Source organism: Callospermophilus lateralis, chromosome 14, assembly GCF_048772815.1.
Source record: "Callospermophilus lateralis isolate mCalLat2 chromosome 14, mCalLat2.hap1, whole genome shotgun sequence".
Classification (NCBI taxonomy): domain Eukaryota; kingdom Metazoa; phylum Chordata; class Mammalia; order Rodentia; family Sciuridae; genus Callospermophilus; species Callospermophilus lateralis.
This window is the reverse complement of record NC_135318.1, coordinates 103553134-103572267: the sequence shown is the minus strand read 5'-3', so window position 1 is coordinate 103572267 and position 19134 is coordinate 103553134. Positions and strand designations below refer to the sequence as shown.

At 47.5% G+C, this 19134-nt stretch overlaps 1 protein-coding gene across 3 annotated transcripts in view; it reads left to right on the top strand.

The window, feature by feature from the left end:
- Nucleotides 1-19134, top strand: part of Fhl2 (four and a half LIM domains 2) — a 71482-nt gene that overhangs the window by 47823 nt on the left and 4525 nt on the right. For all 3 annotated transcript variants that reach the window (XM_076832507.1, XM_076832504.1, XM_076832506.1), the window contains exons 3-5: nt 6636-6810; nt 15688-15857; nt 18371-18557. In XM_076832507.1, the coding sequence (XP_076688622.1) occupies nt 6636-6810; nt 15688-15857; nt 18371-18557 (532 nt within the window). The remainder of the gene's footprint in view (nt 1-6635; nt 6811-15687; nt 15858-18370; nt 18558-19134) is intronic.

The window sequence follows — 19134 nt, the reverse complement described above, 5'->3', positions numbered from 1 at the left end:
TGGAGGATCTCACCCAGGATTATAGGATTTGGAAGTAGATGAGACAGAACTTGAATACAGATGCTCCCTAGCTGCCTGTCCCCTGCAGCCTCAGGCCATGGCTCTCAGGTCACAGGTGGTTAGTCCTGTGAAGAGGAGGTGCCTGCCTGGCCTCTATCAAGTGACCTTTCCCCTGAGTTCCTCCAGGTGGCGATGTTTGTGCTGCAGGAAAGGTGATGTTTGTTTCCACAACTCTGTTGTCCTGCTTCCTAGGGTTACAGGACCAGGGCCATTTCGCCTGCCACGCAGTCTGCCAATCACTAAAAGGAACCGTTTTGCAACAGAGAAGTTTTACTTGCAATGCAGCTAAGCATGTAGAGAAGGTAGAGCAAGTTTTAAATCACTATGCCCCAGGAGACGGTTTGGGGAGGTATATATGTGGCTGAGGCAAAGGGAAGGCTGATTGGATCAAACTTAGTCCAGTCTTAGGCATGTTCCCATCATTCCCAGGCTCAGAAGTGTTAGTTATAGTCAACTAAAAGCAAGTGATGGAGAGCAGGGGAAATCCAGAGCATTTATCAGGAGTTAAGAACAGGTAGTGAGTCAGGTTTCACTAAGTCAATTAAATGGGAAACATCAAATTGATAATCAGATTGGCACAAGTCCCCAGAAACTGCCAGGTAATACTTCCAGACTCTAAAAAAAAAGATTTAAAAAAAATCTTATTTTTTGGGGGGGGTGGGGTTTTTGTTTGTTTGTTTGTTTGTGATTTTTATGGAACTGGGGGTCGAACCCAGAGCTTTGCGAATGCAAGGTAGATGCTTTGCCACTGAGCTGCATCCCAACCCGTACTTCCAGACTTTGCAAGGAATCGAAAGAATACACGGTTGGAAGTGTAATCACCTGACAATCTAAAGCATAGGTCATCCTTTCAGAATGCTGGGCCTCATGGAATCAAGAATCCATTCACAAACCAAAATTGTATGGATTCAAGAAATGGTTGCTTTGGGGAATCAGTAACCCGATTTCTCCTAGCCTAGGGGGAGGAGTGTAAAAGGGGCCGGGGCATCCGTCTGCAGTCAAGGGCGACCCTGCTGCCCAGAACCTCACCCCCACCCCTGGCTGGAAGTCAAGGATCCCTCCAGGCCACTCACTCAACCCCTGGGCTCAGCCACCAGGACACCTTTGCAGCCACCAACAAGCACATCCCATGTCAAGAATGTTTCTGACATGGAAAAATATACAATCTGAAAGGAATTTTACTGCAATTTATGACATTTCTGAGAGTACAAGATTATCTTTGATTTTTTTTTTTATGGGAAGGATAAAAGATCTTTCTTTTTCTGACTTCCTTCCCTTCCCTTCCCCTTCGCATGGTGCTGAGGACTGAACCCAGATCCTTGCACTCTACAGCTGAGCTCCACCCCCAAACCCAAGTCTTTGTTTCTTAACCTCGTGTCTCGGCATCTCAGTCCTACCTCTTGCATTCATTCTTGCACTTCACATACAGGACAGTGTCCCTTGGTATCCACTGGGGTTTGCTGCCAGGACCCTCCCTTGGAAATTTGTAGGTGCTTAGGTCTCTTGGATAAAATGGTGTGGTATTCTCCTTTTACCTGTGCACATCCTCCCATGAGCTTTGAATCACCTCCAGGTCACTTAGACTACTTTGTACAATGTAAATGCTATGCAAAGAGTTTTGTACTCTGTTGTTTAGGGAATAATGCCAAGCAAAAGATCGGGTGCAATTATTAAAAAAGAAAAAAAAAAACTTTTCAATCTGTGGTAGGTTGAATCCAAGGATTGAGAATCCAGAGATACCAAGGGCTGATTGTACTGTGGAAAAGAAAAAAAGCAAAATTAATTAGACAAAATAACTAGACCAGACTAGCATGGTGCTAATAACTGCACTAAAAATCTATTTGGAGCTGTGAGTGAGAGAGATGAAGAGGGTCACCTGGCCCCAGGTCCTTACAGGTGATGATGTGGACCATGGTGATGATACAGCTCAGGCAGGAGCCTGACCCATTATAATCTAGCTTCTCCGCCACTGGGTGGCATTTTCCAATCGGTCTCTAAGGTCCAGGGAGTCCTGGGGCTGCAGCCCTGAGTCCCACTGAGACTCAGAGAATATCACACTGGCTGAAAGGCTCCTGTGCTTTGAGAAATCAAAACTGGCCGTATTCAGTGACCTTCCTGTTGCCTTAACGTCTTTGCTCACTTCCTGCTCACCTAAGAGTCCAGGAAGAAGCTGTGATATGAATGTATTAACTGAGCCCAGGCTGAAGAGCACAGAGAGCCCCCCCCCCCCCCCCGCAAGAGCCTGGCAGGAACTGCTGATAGCACAAGGAGTGAGGTATGGCCTTGAATAGGATTTGGAAAGAGATGTACAGGCTCTCTCGGTGCTCTGTGGGCCAGGGCAGTTCATGGCTGCCCCGCAGCCATTTCGACCTGGCCGGAAGCTTCAGAGGCAGGTGAGAGATGGGCTGAGTTAGACAGCTGAGCCCGAGGAGAAGGGGAGGGCATGGCAGTGAGACAGAGGAGGCTGGAACAAGGTGAGACCCACTTGGAAAGGGGCTGACGTGCCAGGTGAAATATAGGAACACAGTTTAGTTCTGTTGGATCAACAAAGGCAGAAGGGCACTGGGAATGTTGCAGAAAACATAGCTTTTTTCGTATCATTATGTTAAATTTTCTTATGTAGAAGAATGAAGCCTTATTTCATAGGGTTATTGTATGGCACCAAATAGGTAAGGAAAACTCAGAAACGTAACTTTACATCCAAAGGAGCCAAGAAAAATCAAAAAGCACAATACGAAAGTTGAGTGGTAGAGTGGAGAGCATGGGGGTGTTAAGATGGCAGACATTCTAATTTTTAATACTCTATAAGGAAGTGTAATTGCAGAAAGTGACTTTCTGAGGTGACTGTTTTCATTGTTAGCTATAATCTGAATGATGGCTTAATCTAACATTCATTGAGCAATTGCTATATAAATGCTTCACATGTATTGACTCATTCCACAGTTGCAGCCAATAGCTGCTACGTGATTTCTGTTCTACAGGTGAGAAATTGAGATTGAGAGGCGTTCAGTGACTTTCCCAGTCAGGCGGGTGCGTGATGGAGGATTTGAATTTAGGCAGTGTGGCTCCAGAACCATGGAGTTTAACGACCAGGGAGAGATACTGAGGGCTTCTTGCCCATGCAGGCACTGGACACGTGGAATGGAATTATCTAAACAGACTTAGTCTTTTGAGTGATGACGAAACACACACAGCGTAGTCTGCCATCTGAACCATGTTTGAGTGTGTGGCTCAGGAGAGCGGTACTTACCCTGAACCACCATCGCCACCCATCTCCAGGACTTTCTATCTCCAGAACTGGAACTCTGTACCCACTTCACACCAATCCTCAGTCCCCGTCTGCCTCTGATGACCAACATTCTACTGTCTGGGTCTATTCACTCGACTCCTTATCTCCTTGAGGGAGGTCATACGTATTTGTGTTATGCCACTTACCACAATGTCCTCAAAGTTCATGTTGCAGCAGGGGGCAGGATTCCTTCCTTTCTAAAACTGAATGAAACTCCATTGCAGGGATATCCTACATTTAGCTCATCCCTTCATCCATCAGTGGATGTTTGGTTGCGTCTACACTTGGCTATCGTGAATTATGCTGTCCTGATCTGGATACATGACTCTCTCTAGGAAACCCCACTTTCACTTCTTTTGATTATAAAACCAAAAGCAAAATTGCTGGGTCACATGGTAATTCTGTTTGTAATTTTTTAGGGAGCCATTATACCCTTTTCCATATGAAATTGAAGTTTTTAATGCATGTACTCCACAATCAGCATTGTAATAGTGACAGCATTATTTTAAAAAAAAACAAAAAAACTCAACCCAAATTAGGCTGATTTGTGGTCTTGGTGGACAGGACTCTAAATGGTTTGTTCAACTTCTTTATTCAAAATCCAAGCAGAAGCAATGCTGAATGGTTCATTTGGACACAGTCTTAAATGACATGAGGTTTGGTGGGCTCTGAATTTTTTCCACTGTATCCACACAGTACCTTATTTTTTGTACCAGGGATTGAATGCAGGGTGGTTAAACACTGAGCCACATTCCCAGCCCTTTTTATATTTTATTTAGAGACAGGGTCTTGTTGAGTTGCTTAGGGCCTCATTAAGTAGCTGAGGCTGGCTTTGAACTTTCAATCCTCCTACCTCAACCTCCCAGACTTCTGGGATTATAAGCATGTGCCACTCTGCCTGGTGTATACAGTAAATTTTTTTAAGCAAAGAGCAGCATAAGTCTGAACAGGATTCCAGCTGGTATGGTTAGCTAAAAGAAAAAACATCTTTTGCATTAGGGTTTGAGCCTTAAGCCTGGCTCAGCTATATATTCTACACACTAGCTGTATGACTTTAGAAAATGTAATGAACTTCTCTAAGCTTTAGCAATAATACTCACTTTGGAGGGCTGATTGGTGCCTGAAATGTGCAACATGATCAAATTACCATCAATAGTATCTCAAATTTCTGAAGTTTTGAAGTTTTTTCTTTCCTCTATCAACGTGCTTCACCCCAGTCCCTCAAATTCCTCTTTGAAGATGGGACACATGCCTGGAGAGAGCCGAGGCCGTTCCTAATCCTGAGTGATTATGATGTGTATTTACAGATTGTGGGCTTTGCTATTCATGATGACTTCACATATGAACACATCAACACAAATTAAAGCAGTTTGTACTTTATTTTATTTATCGAAAAACCAATAAAGCCCACATGATTTTTTCTGCAGACTTTCTGACAATATTTTAAGCTAAAAATGCAAAAGCTGCACTGCCCCCACCCCACCCTGTACACATGTCCTGCAGGTGAGGTTCACACAGACCGGAAAGGGCCGTGGCATTTCAGTAAGATCTCCCTCTGGTCCTCCGAGAGGCAGTACCTATCTCAGAGAACCCACTAAGACCCCAAATTGATTCTCTCCTGAGAACAAAGCCTCCGATTCTGCTTTGAGAAAATTTGACCTTGTCTCACCTTCATTCCTCTTCCTGCATCAGCAGTGATTCTGCCTGTAGCTGTCCCAGGAAGTAAGCCGCCAACAGGGACCGCTCAGGAGGGACCAACACAAAGCCGTGAGGTCTTACACATGACTGTCTTCAAAGTGTATCAACACACACACTTTTCTACATTCCTTGAACTAAGAAAAAAAATGTGCAAAGAGATCACCAAATCAAATAGCTTCAGTTTGATCTGAAGTTCTGGGAAAACACACACACACAAGTGCACACACTGGTATTTTAGCAAAAGAGAACTGTTTGTTCTAGTTTAGGTTCTGAGTGTAGTTGGTGGCTTGGACTTGCTGATCAAATCCAAGAGATGTTTCCACATCCCACACTTGGCGTCACTCCAGGCTTGACTGCATCGGTAACAGAGCCGTCTGGGGAAGATGGTTCTTGATGGGCATCTGTGTGAGCAGCCCTCCTACGGCTGGGCGAGATACTTGAGACCTGGAAGCTGGCCGGGGAACCAGGCGGTGGCCTGAAATTTGGCTTCTGCCTTGTTAATAAATGGATGGTGGTGTGGGGCAGGGCTGGACAGACCCATGAAGACGGCAGTGGACAGGTACAGCTGAGTGTCAAAATTGTTGCCATGTGCCATTGTAAAACGGCAAATGTCAAAGGACATCTTAGGATTCCTCAGACAAGGCCAAGGGCCGTGCAGGGTCAACACAGTTTTCTCTCCTGGGCTCCTTTCTCCTCGTCTTGACTACAGTGCTTGGCTGTGTCTCCTCAGTGCCTTTCCCATCTCTACCCTGCTTGAGTCTCCTGCAGATGCAGCCTGAGGCAGCCCGTGCATCCTCCTGTCCCCTCCTTCCCCCCTCCCTTAGCCACCTGTCACAGCCAGTCTTAACATTTCCCTCTCCACAGCCTTCAGGACAGATGGACACTCCACTGACAAGAGAGGAAGCATGTGTCCAATGACCCTGTAGATGAACCTGTCACCTTGCCCTGGCTGGTCTCTCCAGCCCGACACACTGCTCTGCCCGGCGTGTCGTTCACGGCTTGTCACTGTCATCATGCATGCTCTTTCTCTGCTGGGAGTCCCCTCTCCATCCCGCCCCACCCAGCTTGCTGCATCCAGGACCTTTCACATACAACTGAGGGCACCTACAGGGAAGCCTCTCCTGACATCCTCCCACCAGCTAACCCGGGGCCTGCCCTCGGGGGGTTCCATCTCTGTGTGTCCCAACACCGGGATTCCCTGTCTTGCCTGTGACCACCATGACCCATTTTCTGATGATCTTTGTTACAGGAAATACATAAGGAAAATCCATTTTTATCCATTTTTTTGAAAGCATCTCTCTCTCTCTCTCTCTCTCTCTCTCTCTCTCTCTCTCTCTCACACACACACACACACACACATGAACACACATTTAACCTGCCGCTCTATGCTCTAGCAAGGACAAAGTGGCCTGGCATTACCAGTACCCCCTGTGAGGTGGTGGTGGCGCAGGAAGGCATACTGGCCTGGCCCACCTCATTCCTGGCTGTCCCTGCAGTTTGCACCCGGCCCTGTGCTGTGGGTCAGACAGCAGGAGCTCCACGCCCCTCCTCTCCTGTCCCTGACCGTCCTGTTTGTGTGACTCTGCAGGACTTGTCCTACAAGGACCGCCACTGGCACGAGGCCTGTTTCCACTGCTTCCAGTGCAAGAGCTCACTGGTGGACAAGCCCTTCGCGGCCAAGGAGGACCAGCTGCTCTGCACAGACTGCTACTCCAACGAGTACTCGTCCAAGTGCCAGGAATGCAAGAAGACCATCATGCCAGGTCAGCACGCGCTCCTCTCTCTCAAAGGAAGTGAGGGTCCCAGACCCTGGTGTGGACCCCTCAGTGCTGTCCCTTGACTTAGGGAGGTGATTAGAGATTTGGGAAGCAGGATGGAGGCCGGTCATTGGGAGGAGACGAATCTTCTGTCTGTACGTGTGGGATGGTTATGTGACCCATCTGCAGAGTCATCCCTCAGTATTCATAGGGGATGCGTTTCAGAACCCTCCGGAGACAGCGACATCCCTGATGCTCCAGTCCCAACAATGGTGTAATACTGCGCAGCCCCTGTTCACGTCCCCTGTGCCCTTTCAGTCATCTCTAGATGACTTATAACACCTAACCGCGCTCCACAAAGAGTTTTATACTGCATCATTTAGGGAATGACCACGAGAGGGAAGTTCATATGTGTCCAGCAGTGATGCCACTTTTTTCCCGAGTATTTTTGATCCACGGGAAGCCATGGACACAGGGCTGACTGCAGCAAGAGAATGCTGGGCTTCCCCCCAAGCCTCTTCCTTCAGCCTCACCTTCCACTAGCAGATATGCTTTCTCTTTTCGTCCCTTCTCCTTGCTGAATTTGTACTCACTCAGTTATTGCAGCAGGTATTCATTGAGTTCTGGTGTGTTCAGGGCCCTGGGCCACGGCGGGGCGTTCATGAGCTGTGGGTGGGAGCCCCACCATCCTCTGCCCTCCTGGAGCTGGTGTGTGGAGCGGGTGTGCTGATGGACAGCAGAAAGGGCAGAGCCACAGCCAGGTCAAGAGCGAGGGATGTGATAAAGTGTACTGTTTGTTGGTGGGAGAGGATAAGAATATGTCCCTTGGTTTTCTGAGGAGAGAAATTGTTAGTTTTGTTTTGTTTTGATAGTGAGAAGAGGAATTTTTTTTTTAAATGAACAAAATGTAGGATGTTTTAAATAAAGTATTACAAAGATAAATCCTGTCAGATACATATGAAAAATGAGAGTGAGGGAGAGAAGCTCATTGAAGAACCTAAGATCTTGACCTTGGAGACTGATAGAAAGGTAGTCTGTGGCGGTTAACTAAGGCCATGTGCCATCAGGACATCCTTTGCATGACCAACAAAAGGGTGACCTATGGGTAGAATTACCTCGTTTTAATCAATACAAATGCAGAACACCAGTTAAATCTGAACGCCAGGGAACTTGTTCATATGGATCCCACTTGGGGCCTATTTAATTTGAGATCCCTACAGGAGAGCCACACAGAGCCAGCAGAGAACCTCTCTTCAATGGGATGTCCTTAGGAAGTGTGGCCCTTCACTAAGTTTCTGAGGCTGGCTTTGAACTCATGATCCTCCTGCCTCAGCCTCCCAAGCTGCTGGGATTATAGGTGTGTGCTCCTGTGCCTGGTGGTTGAAACATAGTTTTAAAGAAGTTTGGTTCACTCTGTCAGTAAATGGAACCAAACAAAAAGTTCCCTTAAAAGGATTTTCGTTTTGTTTGTCTGTTTGGTGAAACAGGGTCTTGCTATGCTGCCCAGGCTGGCGTTGAATTCTTGGGCTCAAGCAATCTGCCTGCCTCCACCTGCCCAGTAGCTGGGACGAGAGGCTCCATGCCTGACTAGAAGGGGTTTTTAATATTCATTACATCAACGAATGCGATAACAGGATGTGTAAGAAGAACTCGAGTTGAAGACTTTGAGTTGGTAGCTTCAGTACAGCCAATGCTGATCTGGAATACCAGAGTAGCCATTCGAATGGTCCTGCCATCCAGTAGCTGGGCTCCATGGACCTGCAAAGAAAATTGAGCTCAAGGGAACTAAGGGCAGACGTGTTAGTAACAAGACTCTAACCCACAGCAAGAATGTTGAGTTAGGTGAGTTGACAGGGTTTAGGTAAAATTTAATGAAACCTTGGTCTAAAGAGTAAATTCACCTTGTGATTCTGAGGGAATCTGGAGTTGAAACCCCATCCTTTCGTGGAGACCCTGACTGCCAAGCTACACAGTTTCTGTTTTATTTTGAGTTGGCTTTGTTCTTTGGCAGCGAAGAGATCCTGGAGAGTTGTGAGTGAGAGACTGACAGATGGGAAGTATTTTAGGAAGATACATTGGATAAGAAGTTATAATTTTTTAAATGGAAATAATTAGGCCTTCAGGCGATGGTCTACTGCATTTCTCTGGCTCATGCAACTTGAAAATAGTGATGACCTGCTACGACAAGGACCGGAAGCGCCCAGCCTGCTGTGGGAGAGGATGGAGCCGCGAGGAAGCCCATGGGGAGCCCTGAGCAGGACCCAGCCGTCCTGCAGTGAGAAAACCCACAGCACTCACTGGAAGACAAGTGAAATCCTCACTGGTTTTCTTGACAAGAGCCCAAGGAGCGTCCACTGAGGACTCACAGCAAACTTGTTGAGCTCCTGGCTCCTTCTCCAGTCCACAGCCCACTGCTCCTCCCCTGGTGCACTCCCCAGGGTCCACGTGCCCCGCTGGTGCAGGCTTTCTGACTTTGTCCTCTTCCTTTTTTCTAGCAAATCCTGCCTGCCCTCCTCCCTCATCTTCTGCCCATCTCCATGTCCTCCCTTCCCCTTCCTGGGGACCAGGTCATGCTAGGGCCCTTCCTGAGTTGGAGAGGTGAGGGAGACCCTGGGCCAGGCGGCTGGAGACTGGTTCTCGGGAGCAGGTGCAGGTGCAGGGACGGCCTGGTGTCACCAGAGGTGTGCCTGGGCTTGCTCGACACGCTCCCTCAGAAGTGCTGTGGGTTTGGGTGGTGTGTGTGTGTGTGTGTGTGTAAGCCCTGTACCCCTGAGTCACACCCCCAGCCCCCAGGGAAGTTCACTGCTCACTCAGCCGTGGTGACCACACGGTGCATGTGTTAAGAAGGGGCCTCCGTGGGGCTCCTTCATGAGAACAGAAAAGCATTTGCCACCTTCAGCTTAAATGAAATTAAAGGCCCCTAAAGGTCCACCTGTCATCCTACCAGTGAAGGAACCAGGAGGGTGAACCCTGTCCATCTCTCAGCAGGCTTTGCTGCAGGCACAGAGGTCTGAACCTCACTAGAACAGAAGAAGGAAAAAGTGCGTCCCTCCCTGTGAGTCAAGGTGCTTCCCTGTGCAGGTCGCTGGCGGAGGGGGAGTCCCGCACAGTGTGTCGGCGGAGGGCTCACAGTCTCACTGGCAGGGTGCAAAGAGCAGCTCTGGGTCATTTTCAGTTAGGCATCTCAGTGGGGTCCAAGTGCATTGGACCGAGAGCCAGAGGCCCAGTGCCCTTGTTTGACTCCCCAGGAGCTAAGTCACTTCAGCCAGTGGCGGCTGCTCAGTCCTGGGCTCCTCACCTGAAGGAGGACCTCATGCTCCCCAGACACTCCTCCCTTACGCTCCTCATTACCTGGACGCCCCTGCCCGCCAGTCTGAATTACTGTAAATCCCAAAACCGCCCCACAGAGGTGACTTTGAGGCACACCACCTGTGGCGACTCAGCCTGCTGCCCCAGCTCCTGGTGACCCCCTCTGGTGTTTGTGTCCTTGGTGACCAACGCGCAGGCCACAGGGGACTGGAGCTAGTTTGGCCTGGTGTTCCCACCCGACCGTTGTCCTGGCCTCCACACCAGCTCTTCTTCCCTGGACTCCGCTCTCAGGGACCAAGTGGAAATGACGGTTGTCAGTTTTCAGCTCTCTTGTTTTGGAGCTGGGGCTTCCCTGGTTGCTGACCTTGGATGAGACTCCATTTTCCTCCTCGCACGGTAGAAGGGACACACCTCCTGGATCTTTGCATTGTCCCCCTGACTTGGCCTTCTCTGTCAGGTTCTGTGGAGAAAAAACCAATAGGAGGTATATTCACACTCACACACGTGCGTGTGCAGAGAGGTCGATTTCTTTCAAAAGACTGGCTCACACAATAAGGGGGGCGGGGCCTGACATCTGAAGGGCAGGCTGGATGGCTGGCAGCCTAGGGAAGAATTGATGCTGCAGTTCCAAATATAGTTCTTCAAGGCAACAGGCTGGAAACTTGGGCCAGGGAGATTCTGGAGAACAATTTCTCCCCTTGGGGAAACAGTCTTTGCCAGTGAGACTTCAACTGATTAGATGAGGCCCACCCCCCGCAATGGGCTTCACTCTGTCTATTGATTGTAAATGCTAATCACATGGAAAAAACACCTTCACAGCAACACTGCTAGTGTGACTTTTGCTTTTCATTTTGCTTTATAATAGACAGGTTTCACTATGTTACTCAGACTGGCTCCTAAGCTCAAGTAATCCTTCTGCCTCAACCTCCCAAGTAGCTGGGACTACAAGCACATACCACTGGGCCCACCTAGACTTTTTTTTTTTTTTTTTTTTGGTACGGGGGATTGAACTCGGGCACTGACCATTGAGGCACATCCCCAGCCCTTTTGTATTTTATTTAGAGGTAGGATCTCACTGAGTTACTTAGTGCCTCGCTTTGGCTGGGGCTGGCTTTGAATTTGCAATCTTCCTGCTTCAGCCTCCGGAGCCACTGGGGTTATAGGAGTGCACCACTGTGCCCAGCTAGACTGCTTTTTGAGCAAATAACCAGGTCTCATACTTTAGCCAAGCTGGCATATAAAATCAATCATTGCGCTTTTCATTTCTCATGGGGTTTACTGGGAAGAGGGGAAAGCAAAAACCCATGATCTGATCACAGATTAAAAAAAAAAAAAAAAAAAAAAAAACGAACACTTCAGCAACTCTGAGGTGAACTAAACAGATATCTTAGGAAGTAACTGCCCTGCAGTCTGTTCTGTTAAAGAATAAGAGGAGCTGGGCTACGAAATTCTCAACTTCAGGATCAGTGGTAGGAAATGCCAGGTAGCAATAGTAACAGCGTCACCAGAGTCCCACCCTTGGCCAGGCACATCACTTCTGGAGTCCCATGTCATCTTCACAGAATCTCCTGAGCTGGACGGCTTGATCCCTGTGTTGCAGGTACCAGGAGAAGTGGGCTGAGCTCCAAAGGCAGGGTGTCTAGAAAGTCTGGGGTGTGCAAAAAAACAAACACCAGATTAAAGCACTTGCTTACCTTGGTTTGTTGTTTGTTTTTTGCTACCAGGGATTGAATCCAAGTCACTTAACTACTGAGTCCCAGCTTCAGCCCTTTTTTATATTGTATTTAGAGATGGGTCTCACTGAGTGCTTATGGCCTTGTTAAGTTGCTGAGGCAAGATTTGAACTCACAATCCTGCTTCCTCAGCCTCCTGAGTTACTAGAATTATAGGCATGTGCCACCATGCCCAGTCGTTTGATTTTTAAAAGAGCATTGGAGGGGAAGTAGGCCTAATTTCATGGCACAACAGGAAAACTATAGACAACAACAATTCATTTATCTTTTCTAAAGAAGTGCTTGCAGAGTCCCAGCATATAGAGCGGATATTTGGGGAGACAGAAATGCCAACGACCCTGATTTGATTATTGTTCACTGTTTACATGTATTGAGTTATAATACTGTACCCTCTAAATAAGTACGGATAACTGTATGCCAATTAAAAAGTATAAATTTAAGCAGGGCATGTGGCACACACCTCTAATCCAAGCAACTCAGAAGGCCGAAGCAGGAGGGTTACAAATTAAAGGCCAGCCTCAGTAAATTAATGAGTTCTTGCCTCAAAATAAAAAGGACTGGGGATGCAGCTCAGTGGCAAAGAACCCCTGGGTTCCATCCCCAGTACTCAAAATAATAATGATAATTTTATAATCATAATAATATGGAGAGCAGACAGATCGTCAGCGTAGCTTTTGCAGTGAATTTAGATTTAGAGGACAAGAGGCATGTCCCAAGTGAAAAATCTTCCCTGAGGGGCCCACACAAGCTAATCTCGATTACCAGGGAGGAAAAACCCAGTTCTGGGGTTCACCAGCTCTCAGTGTCCAAACACCGAGCCTCCCTGGGAGGACTTTTCTTGCAGATGTATTGCAGGCTCTGAGCAGGTTCAAGGGGGACGAGTGACTCTAATCTTGCACCCAAGTATCTGATTTTTCATTTGTTTGCTTGAATCAGAATGATGCCCTTCCTCTGGCCTGCACTTCCCTGAGCCCCATTCCCTTCTCGGGTGGAGCTCTGCTGCCACCTGCTGGCCGTGTTGCGTAACTGTACAGCACTGTGCCCACTGCAGTCACTGTGCAGTCACCATCTCCCCGGGCTCCAGGTGCCCAGTGAACCCCCTGCGTGGTCAGTTCCCAGAGCACTGGTGTTCTCTTAAGACTTATTTTGGAAAATTCCAGGAATTCACTTCAATCAGCCTTCCCCATGTTCACTGACAAAATCTTTTGGCTTCGGGCGTGCTTGATGAGAGTGAAGGTCCCACATTAAAAGAGCAAGTGACAAAAGTATGTATGGGTGAAGAAACCCCAGAGGCCAAGGAAAACCATTCTAAGGTGTGCGTTAAATTCCTCCCACCATCTTTACTGGATTTCAGTTGCTTAATGTGGTTTTTATCTCAGGATCCATCCCATGTTTAAATTCTATAGATTGTGTACCTTAGCTTTGAAGATCATTACGGGTCACCCCCTGAGTTCCCTCCCCCACACACATCTCTGCATATTTTATGTAATCTATGCAAGGCAGAACCCGGATGTCTGGTTTGGGAGGAATGGGAAGCTGAGAAAGTGGCCTGGGAATGACATCCAATGAAATAATCATGTAATAATTCTCAGCACATTCCTAATTACCTGAGACCAGGATCCCTCCTGACCAGACTTCCACCTGGCAGAAAGACAGGCCTGAGCTTACTGTTGGGACCATATCTATTATGTTTGGAGTTGGAGCCAGGGTCTCATCCACAGACTCCTGGCCACTACTGCCTGCATTAGCTCAGTGCTTCCCCTGGTCTGGGACAGGCAGCTCCCTTCCAGGCTCGTCCTCCTCACTTCCAATGTCTGGATTGAAGTCTGATGAATGCACCCATCATGCCTGGGTCCCCATCCTTCACCTGACCTGGGGTTGGCAAAATTCCTCCATCCAGGGCCAGATAAATGTCTTGGGTTTTGCAGACTATGCAGTCTCTATTCAATTACTGCTACTCTGCACAACTACACCACAGCACACAACTATACAACCGCTGTGCCAGTGGAGTGGGGAAAAGCCACACTGTGGGTGCAGCTGCCTTCCATTCACCACCTCAGTGTATGGACCGGCTGTAGCTCAATGGTAGAGTGCTCGCCTAGCATGCTTGAGGTACTGGGTTTGATTCCCAGCACTGCAAAATTAGTATCAATAATAATAAAGAATGATAAGAGCTCATTTAGAAAACAGCAGTGGCCTGGATTGGGCCCGTGGGTTATATTAGTGGACTGGGCCCTGAGCTGCCTCACACATGGGAAGTACTTTTCTATCTCTTCATCCTTTACGTTTCTTTTCCCATCTTTTTTAAACTTCTGATATTATATGAACAGCGATTACATGTATCTTCTATCTTGAATTATGTCTTTCCATAAGTATGCACTGTTTGGGGGAATGTATAAAAACGTGAGTCAACAAATGTTGTGAATGGTGGAGTGAGCCAAAAAATGTTTCCGTTCCCTGGATTGACTTGGAGGAATGGTAGAACCCTTTCAAATGATAACAGTTATTCCAAAGAGAAGGGGATGGCACAAGATCAGATTAGAGGACTGCTAAATGGGATGTACAAGTGCCACAGGTGGATTTCAATCATAGCACATAGCACAGTGCATGAAACCACAAAGGTACGTCACATCCCGATTCACACAACCAGAGGCATAAAGTGAGTGCTGGAGAAGGTGCTTGCTGAGCCAGGCTTGAGGCTCCAGGTTCAGCCACCACACAGTCATTTCCACCTCTTTGAAAACCAGAGGGGCTTTTAATTCATAGTCTGAAACAGGAGAATGCACAGTAGTCCCCCTCATTCTCAGGGTGTTATGTTTCAAAACCCCCAATGGATGCCTGAAATCATGGATAGTAGCCAACCCCAAATATGCTATCTTTTTTTACTCTAGATACAAACTCAGGATAAAACGTCTAGGGGGCTGGGGTTGTGGCTCAGCGGTAGAGCACTTGCCTTGCACGTGCAAGGTCCTGGGTTTGACCCTCAGCACCACATAAAAATAAATAAATAGAAATAAAGGTATTGTGTCCAACTACCCCTAAAAAATAAATACAAAAAAACAACAAAAAAGAAATGGTCTTACTTTAATATTAAAAAAAAAAAGTCCAATTTGTAAATTAGGCAAAGTAAGTGTGTCACAACAGTAGCTAATAATTAAATGATTATTAATAGACTAATGAAGTAGGCCAATACTAAGTCAGGGTTACTTGAACACAAGCACTGCAGTATCTTAATCGTCCGTCTGATAACTGAGAACAGCTACTGACTAACGGGTGGATAGCATATACAGCATGGATACACTGGTCAAAGGGGTGATTCGCATCCTTGGCAGGACATGTGACATTTCAATATACTACTCAGAGGGCTGTACAATTTAAAACTACTGAATTGTTTGTTTCTGGAATTTTTCATTTTATATTTTCAGACTAAGGTTGACCATAAGTAACTGACACCAAAGGAAGTGACTCTCCAAGTAAAGTGAAGTATTCTAAGTCATCCTCCATAAGAACTGGTCTTTGCTGTGCCAGACTTCTCTGTTTACAATGCCAAGAGAGACTTTTTTTTCATTTAATATTCCCAACCACCATATTTAACAAATAAATGTCAAGTACATACTATGTACACATATTGTTCTAGGACCTGGGTGTATGGCAAAGAAACAAAAGAAAGGCAGAGTCCTTATTCTCCACAAAATAGGAATTATCTACAGTTAGAGGGGAGCTGAAGAGCTGAAGTGACTTGCTCCCATCTCAAACCAGGTGGCAACAGCCTGTGAAGGCGGAGGACCAGAACTCCAGGCCAGGCTATAACCCTGCTGTTTTCTCTTGACTCTGACAATAGGTACCCGCAAGATGGAGTACAAGGGCAGCAGCTGGCATGAGACCTGCTTCATCTGCCATCGCTGCCAACAGCCCATAGGAACCAAGAGTTTCATCCCTAAAGACAATCAGAATTTCTGCGTGCCCTGTTACGAGAAGCAATATGCTCTGCAGTGTGTTCAGTGCAAAAAGGTATCTTGAGTTCCCCCTGGGCCTTGCATGTCCTAGCTGGTTTGCCTCCATGGCTTTCTGTCAGGTCTCCCCTTACGCAGTACCTAAGTGGCTTCAGACTGGTGTTGGTCCTGCCTGACAGCTGAATTCTCATGTGCTCCCGTGCCTTTTATCTACTGGATCTGGGTTCAGATCCTTCTTTCAAAGACATGAGCACTGTTGCTTTCTGTGATTAAAAACCCTCTAGCCCTGCTTTCCAGAATGATTCCAAAGATGCACCTGATGTTAGAGGGAAGGAGAGCTGTCTTTTTAAAGCTGATCTGGAATAAACAAGAAACCAGCTGCTATATTTGAGAGAGAAGAAGATGGCGGGGAGGAGGGGATGGGAGAGGAGGAAGGAAGAGGGAACAGAAGGAAAGACAGGAGAGAGAAGATGTGAGAAGTAAAGGAGAGAAGAAGGTCTGCCCACGGACAGGGGACAGATCGGTTATTAAACTGGATGTGTTCACTGCCCGGAGAATCTACATTGAAACCCTCAAGTTCAACACTCCTCTCTACATTTGTAAGCATGTAAAAAAAAAAAATTGTGGGGGGAGCACTGGCCCCATGTCTAGCCCCGCTCTTTGGCCTAGGCATACCTGCTAGCTCTGCCATTGTGCTGCTGGGAGGGCACCCACTGATTCTGCACAGTGACATCTTTCAGTAACATGAAGAATTGAACCTCTTGATTTGCGAGGTTGTGTGGGGTTTTCTGGGTCAAGCAAGTAGTGAACCATTTCCACAGGTGTCAGGTGTGGACAGGAAGCACTGTTCTTCTCTTCACCCTTAGATTGAACTCTCATTGCTGGTTTTATGCTGGTTCCTCATCTCTGTTCACCCCTTTTATTCTTCTCCTCAAGATCCAAGGGCGGTTTTGATTTGCTGGCTCTTGCTGTCATCCTGCCCAACGTGGGATCTGCTCAGTTGCAGTCATGACAATACGCCTTTGTGTGCATGTTCGTTAAACCCACAAAGAGCACCCACCCAGAGGTGTCATTCCTCAGGCTATGAACAAGGCCTGGGGCACCAGGAATCACTTGATATCCAGCAGTGATCACACTGTATGTCCAACCCACTGGGGGTTTACTGACACATGCTGGTGGAGGGGAATGGAGTATTAACAGAGTGGGTGACAAGAGGACCCTGGCTCATGTGAGGAGAGCGCACCGGGTGGTGCTTGGGGAATGACTCTCTGAGAAAGCAACACTGAGGCTGAGATGCATCTGAATTAGCTGATGGGCATGGAAAGCAATGGAAGGCCCAGAATCCAGAGCTGGGGAGGGAGCACCTAGGGAGGAGAGCTGTCATGCATCCCTCTGTCTTCCTCATAGAAATATCCAGACCAACCATGTTTCCATAAATCCTTTCTGGGGATGGGAGTCACTTATAGGCAGATTATTTATGATTCATGAGTGAATGAAAAGAATAGAGGATAGAAGGGAGTCCTGAATTCTAGTTCCTGCCTTGTCATTAACCAACTACGAATGAATTCTTGAGCAAGTCACTTATAAATTTCTCTGAGTCTCAGTTTACTCATCTGTAAAAGGAAGAAGTATCTCTTCCTTCATAAGCCTTAAATAAGGACCAAAGGAGTCTCCCAATTCTGTCACACTGTTCAAAAAATAAAAAGGGCAGAAAGGCAAATCTGGGGTGTTGTAGCTTTTCTGCGCTGTCTTCTGCTGCCATGGATCTGTGGCACTGAGACTTCACCGGGATACCTCTGATATCTCACTCCATTATTCATCCATTGTTTATGTGAATATGAAAAGCAACATTTGGAGGAAAATACTAGATAAAATTGAGGCATTGATGACCAGTTCACTAGTTTGCAGCTTCTTCTCACAAATGGTCTAAGGCTGGGAGACAGGCTGGGGACAAAGTCTTTGGGCCTATTTTTCCCAAAGCTTCCAGGATGCTGGGCCCTTTATGTGGCATCTGCAGGTGCTGTCTGGAGACTTTTATCTCTTCTTGTTCCACAGCCCTTCTTGCTGAATGGGCTGAACTGTAGAGCACTGTGGGAAGAGGAACAAGGCCAGGTTTTGAGGCCACCCCAGAGATCCTCTCCTTTGTCCTCATGGATGAGAAAACTGAGGTGCTGAGCTCCTGAGCCATGACTTGCCCCCAGCACAGGGCTGGTAAGGAGTAGGACTGGGACTCAGACCTCGGTGTCCTCGATGTGGTCTCTGATCATGACCTCTCCACCACACTGTCTCCCTAGTTAGGGTGGTGGCAGTGCCCCATGACATCTGTGCCTTAGGTCCTCACTCCCTGAAGAGCTGAGGACAGACACACCAGGACCCATGTCACTAGCAGGAACACCTGGGGCTACAGTGAAAGTACGGGAGGGGTAACAACGGGGTGGAGTTTTACAGCTTTTCCGTGGCTCTTAACAAACCTGATGTTTTCTGGGTGTGATCTGCATCGTCCAGTGGCCACAGCAGAGGTGGATGTTTGGTGGGAACAGAGGCCACTAACTTTCCCCCTTGCTCCCCCAGCCCATCACCACAGGAGGGGTCACCTACCGAGACCAGCCCTGGCACAAGGAGTGCTTCGTGTGCACTGCCTGCAAGAAGCAACTGTCGGGACAGCGCTTCACAGCCCGGGACGAGTTTGCCTATTGCCTCACCTGTTTCTGCGACTTGTATGCCAAGAAGTGCGCAGGGTGTACCAACCCCATCAGTGGTGAGTGTCCCAGGAAAACCCACTGCCAGGGCATGGGCCATCAGCCTCATGGAGCCACCTGGAGGTTGAACTAAGCCAAGCACTTCAGCATGTGATGGTGTTGAAATCCTGAGACCCTCCGGGCCTCGCTGAGGTTCCGCACCTGCAGACCTGTCTTCCAAGCTTTCCTCTCCTTGGTCCAGTGCTAATGCTCCAGCAGGTTTTAATGACTTCCTCCCAACACTTGGTCCCTGGAAACCATGTGGCCTGCTCTCGGGTTGACGGCTTTACTTTGGGTTGGATCATCTTTAAAAGCGAAGTCTGCAAGTCTGTGACAACTATATGAGCACCATGAAAACTGCCATTTTCAGGCTTAGCAGCTGACCTGGGCTTTTCAGTGTATGCAGTGGCTTCTTAGTGTGACTCTTCTGCCACAACAGACCATAAGTAGAGGATGGCAGAGGGCATGATCTTACTTTTTTTTTTTTTTTATCATAGTTCTCAGAGTTTGGTAAAAACGAGTCTAAAATCTTGTTGGCTGGTAGACCAGGCAGTGGACTAAGCAATTAAACATACCAAAGAAATACAGGATGGAGAA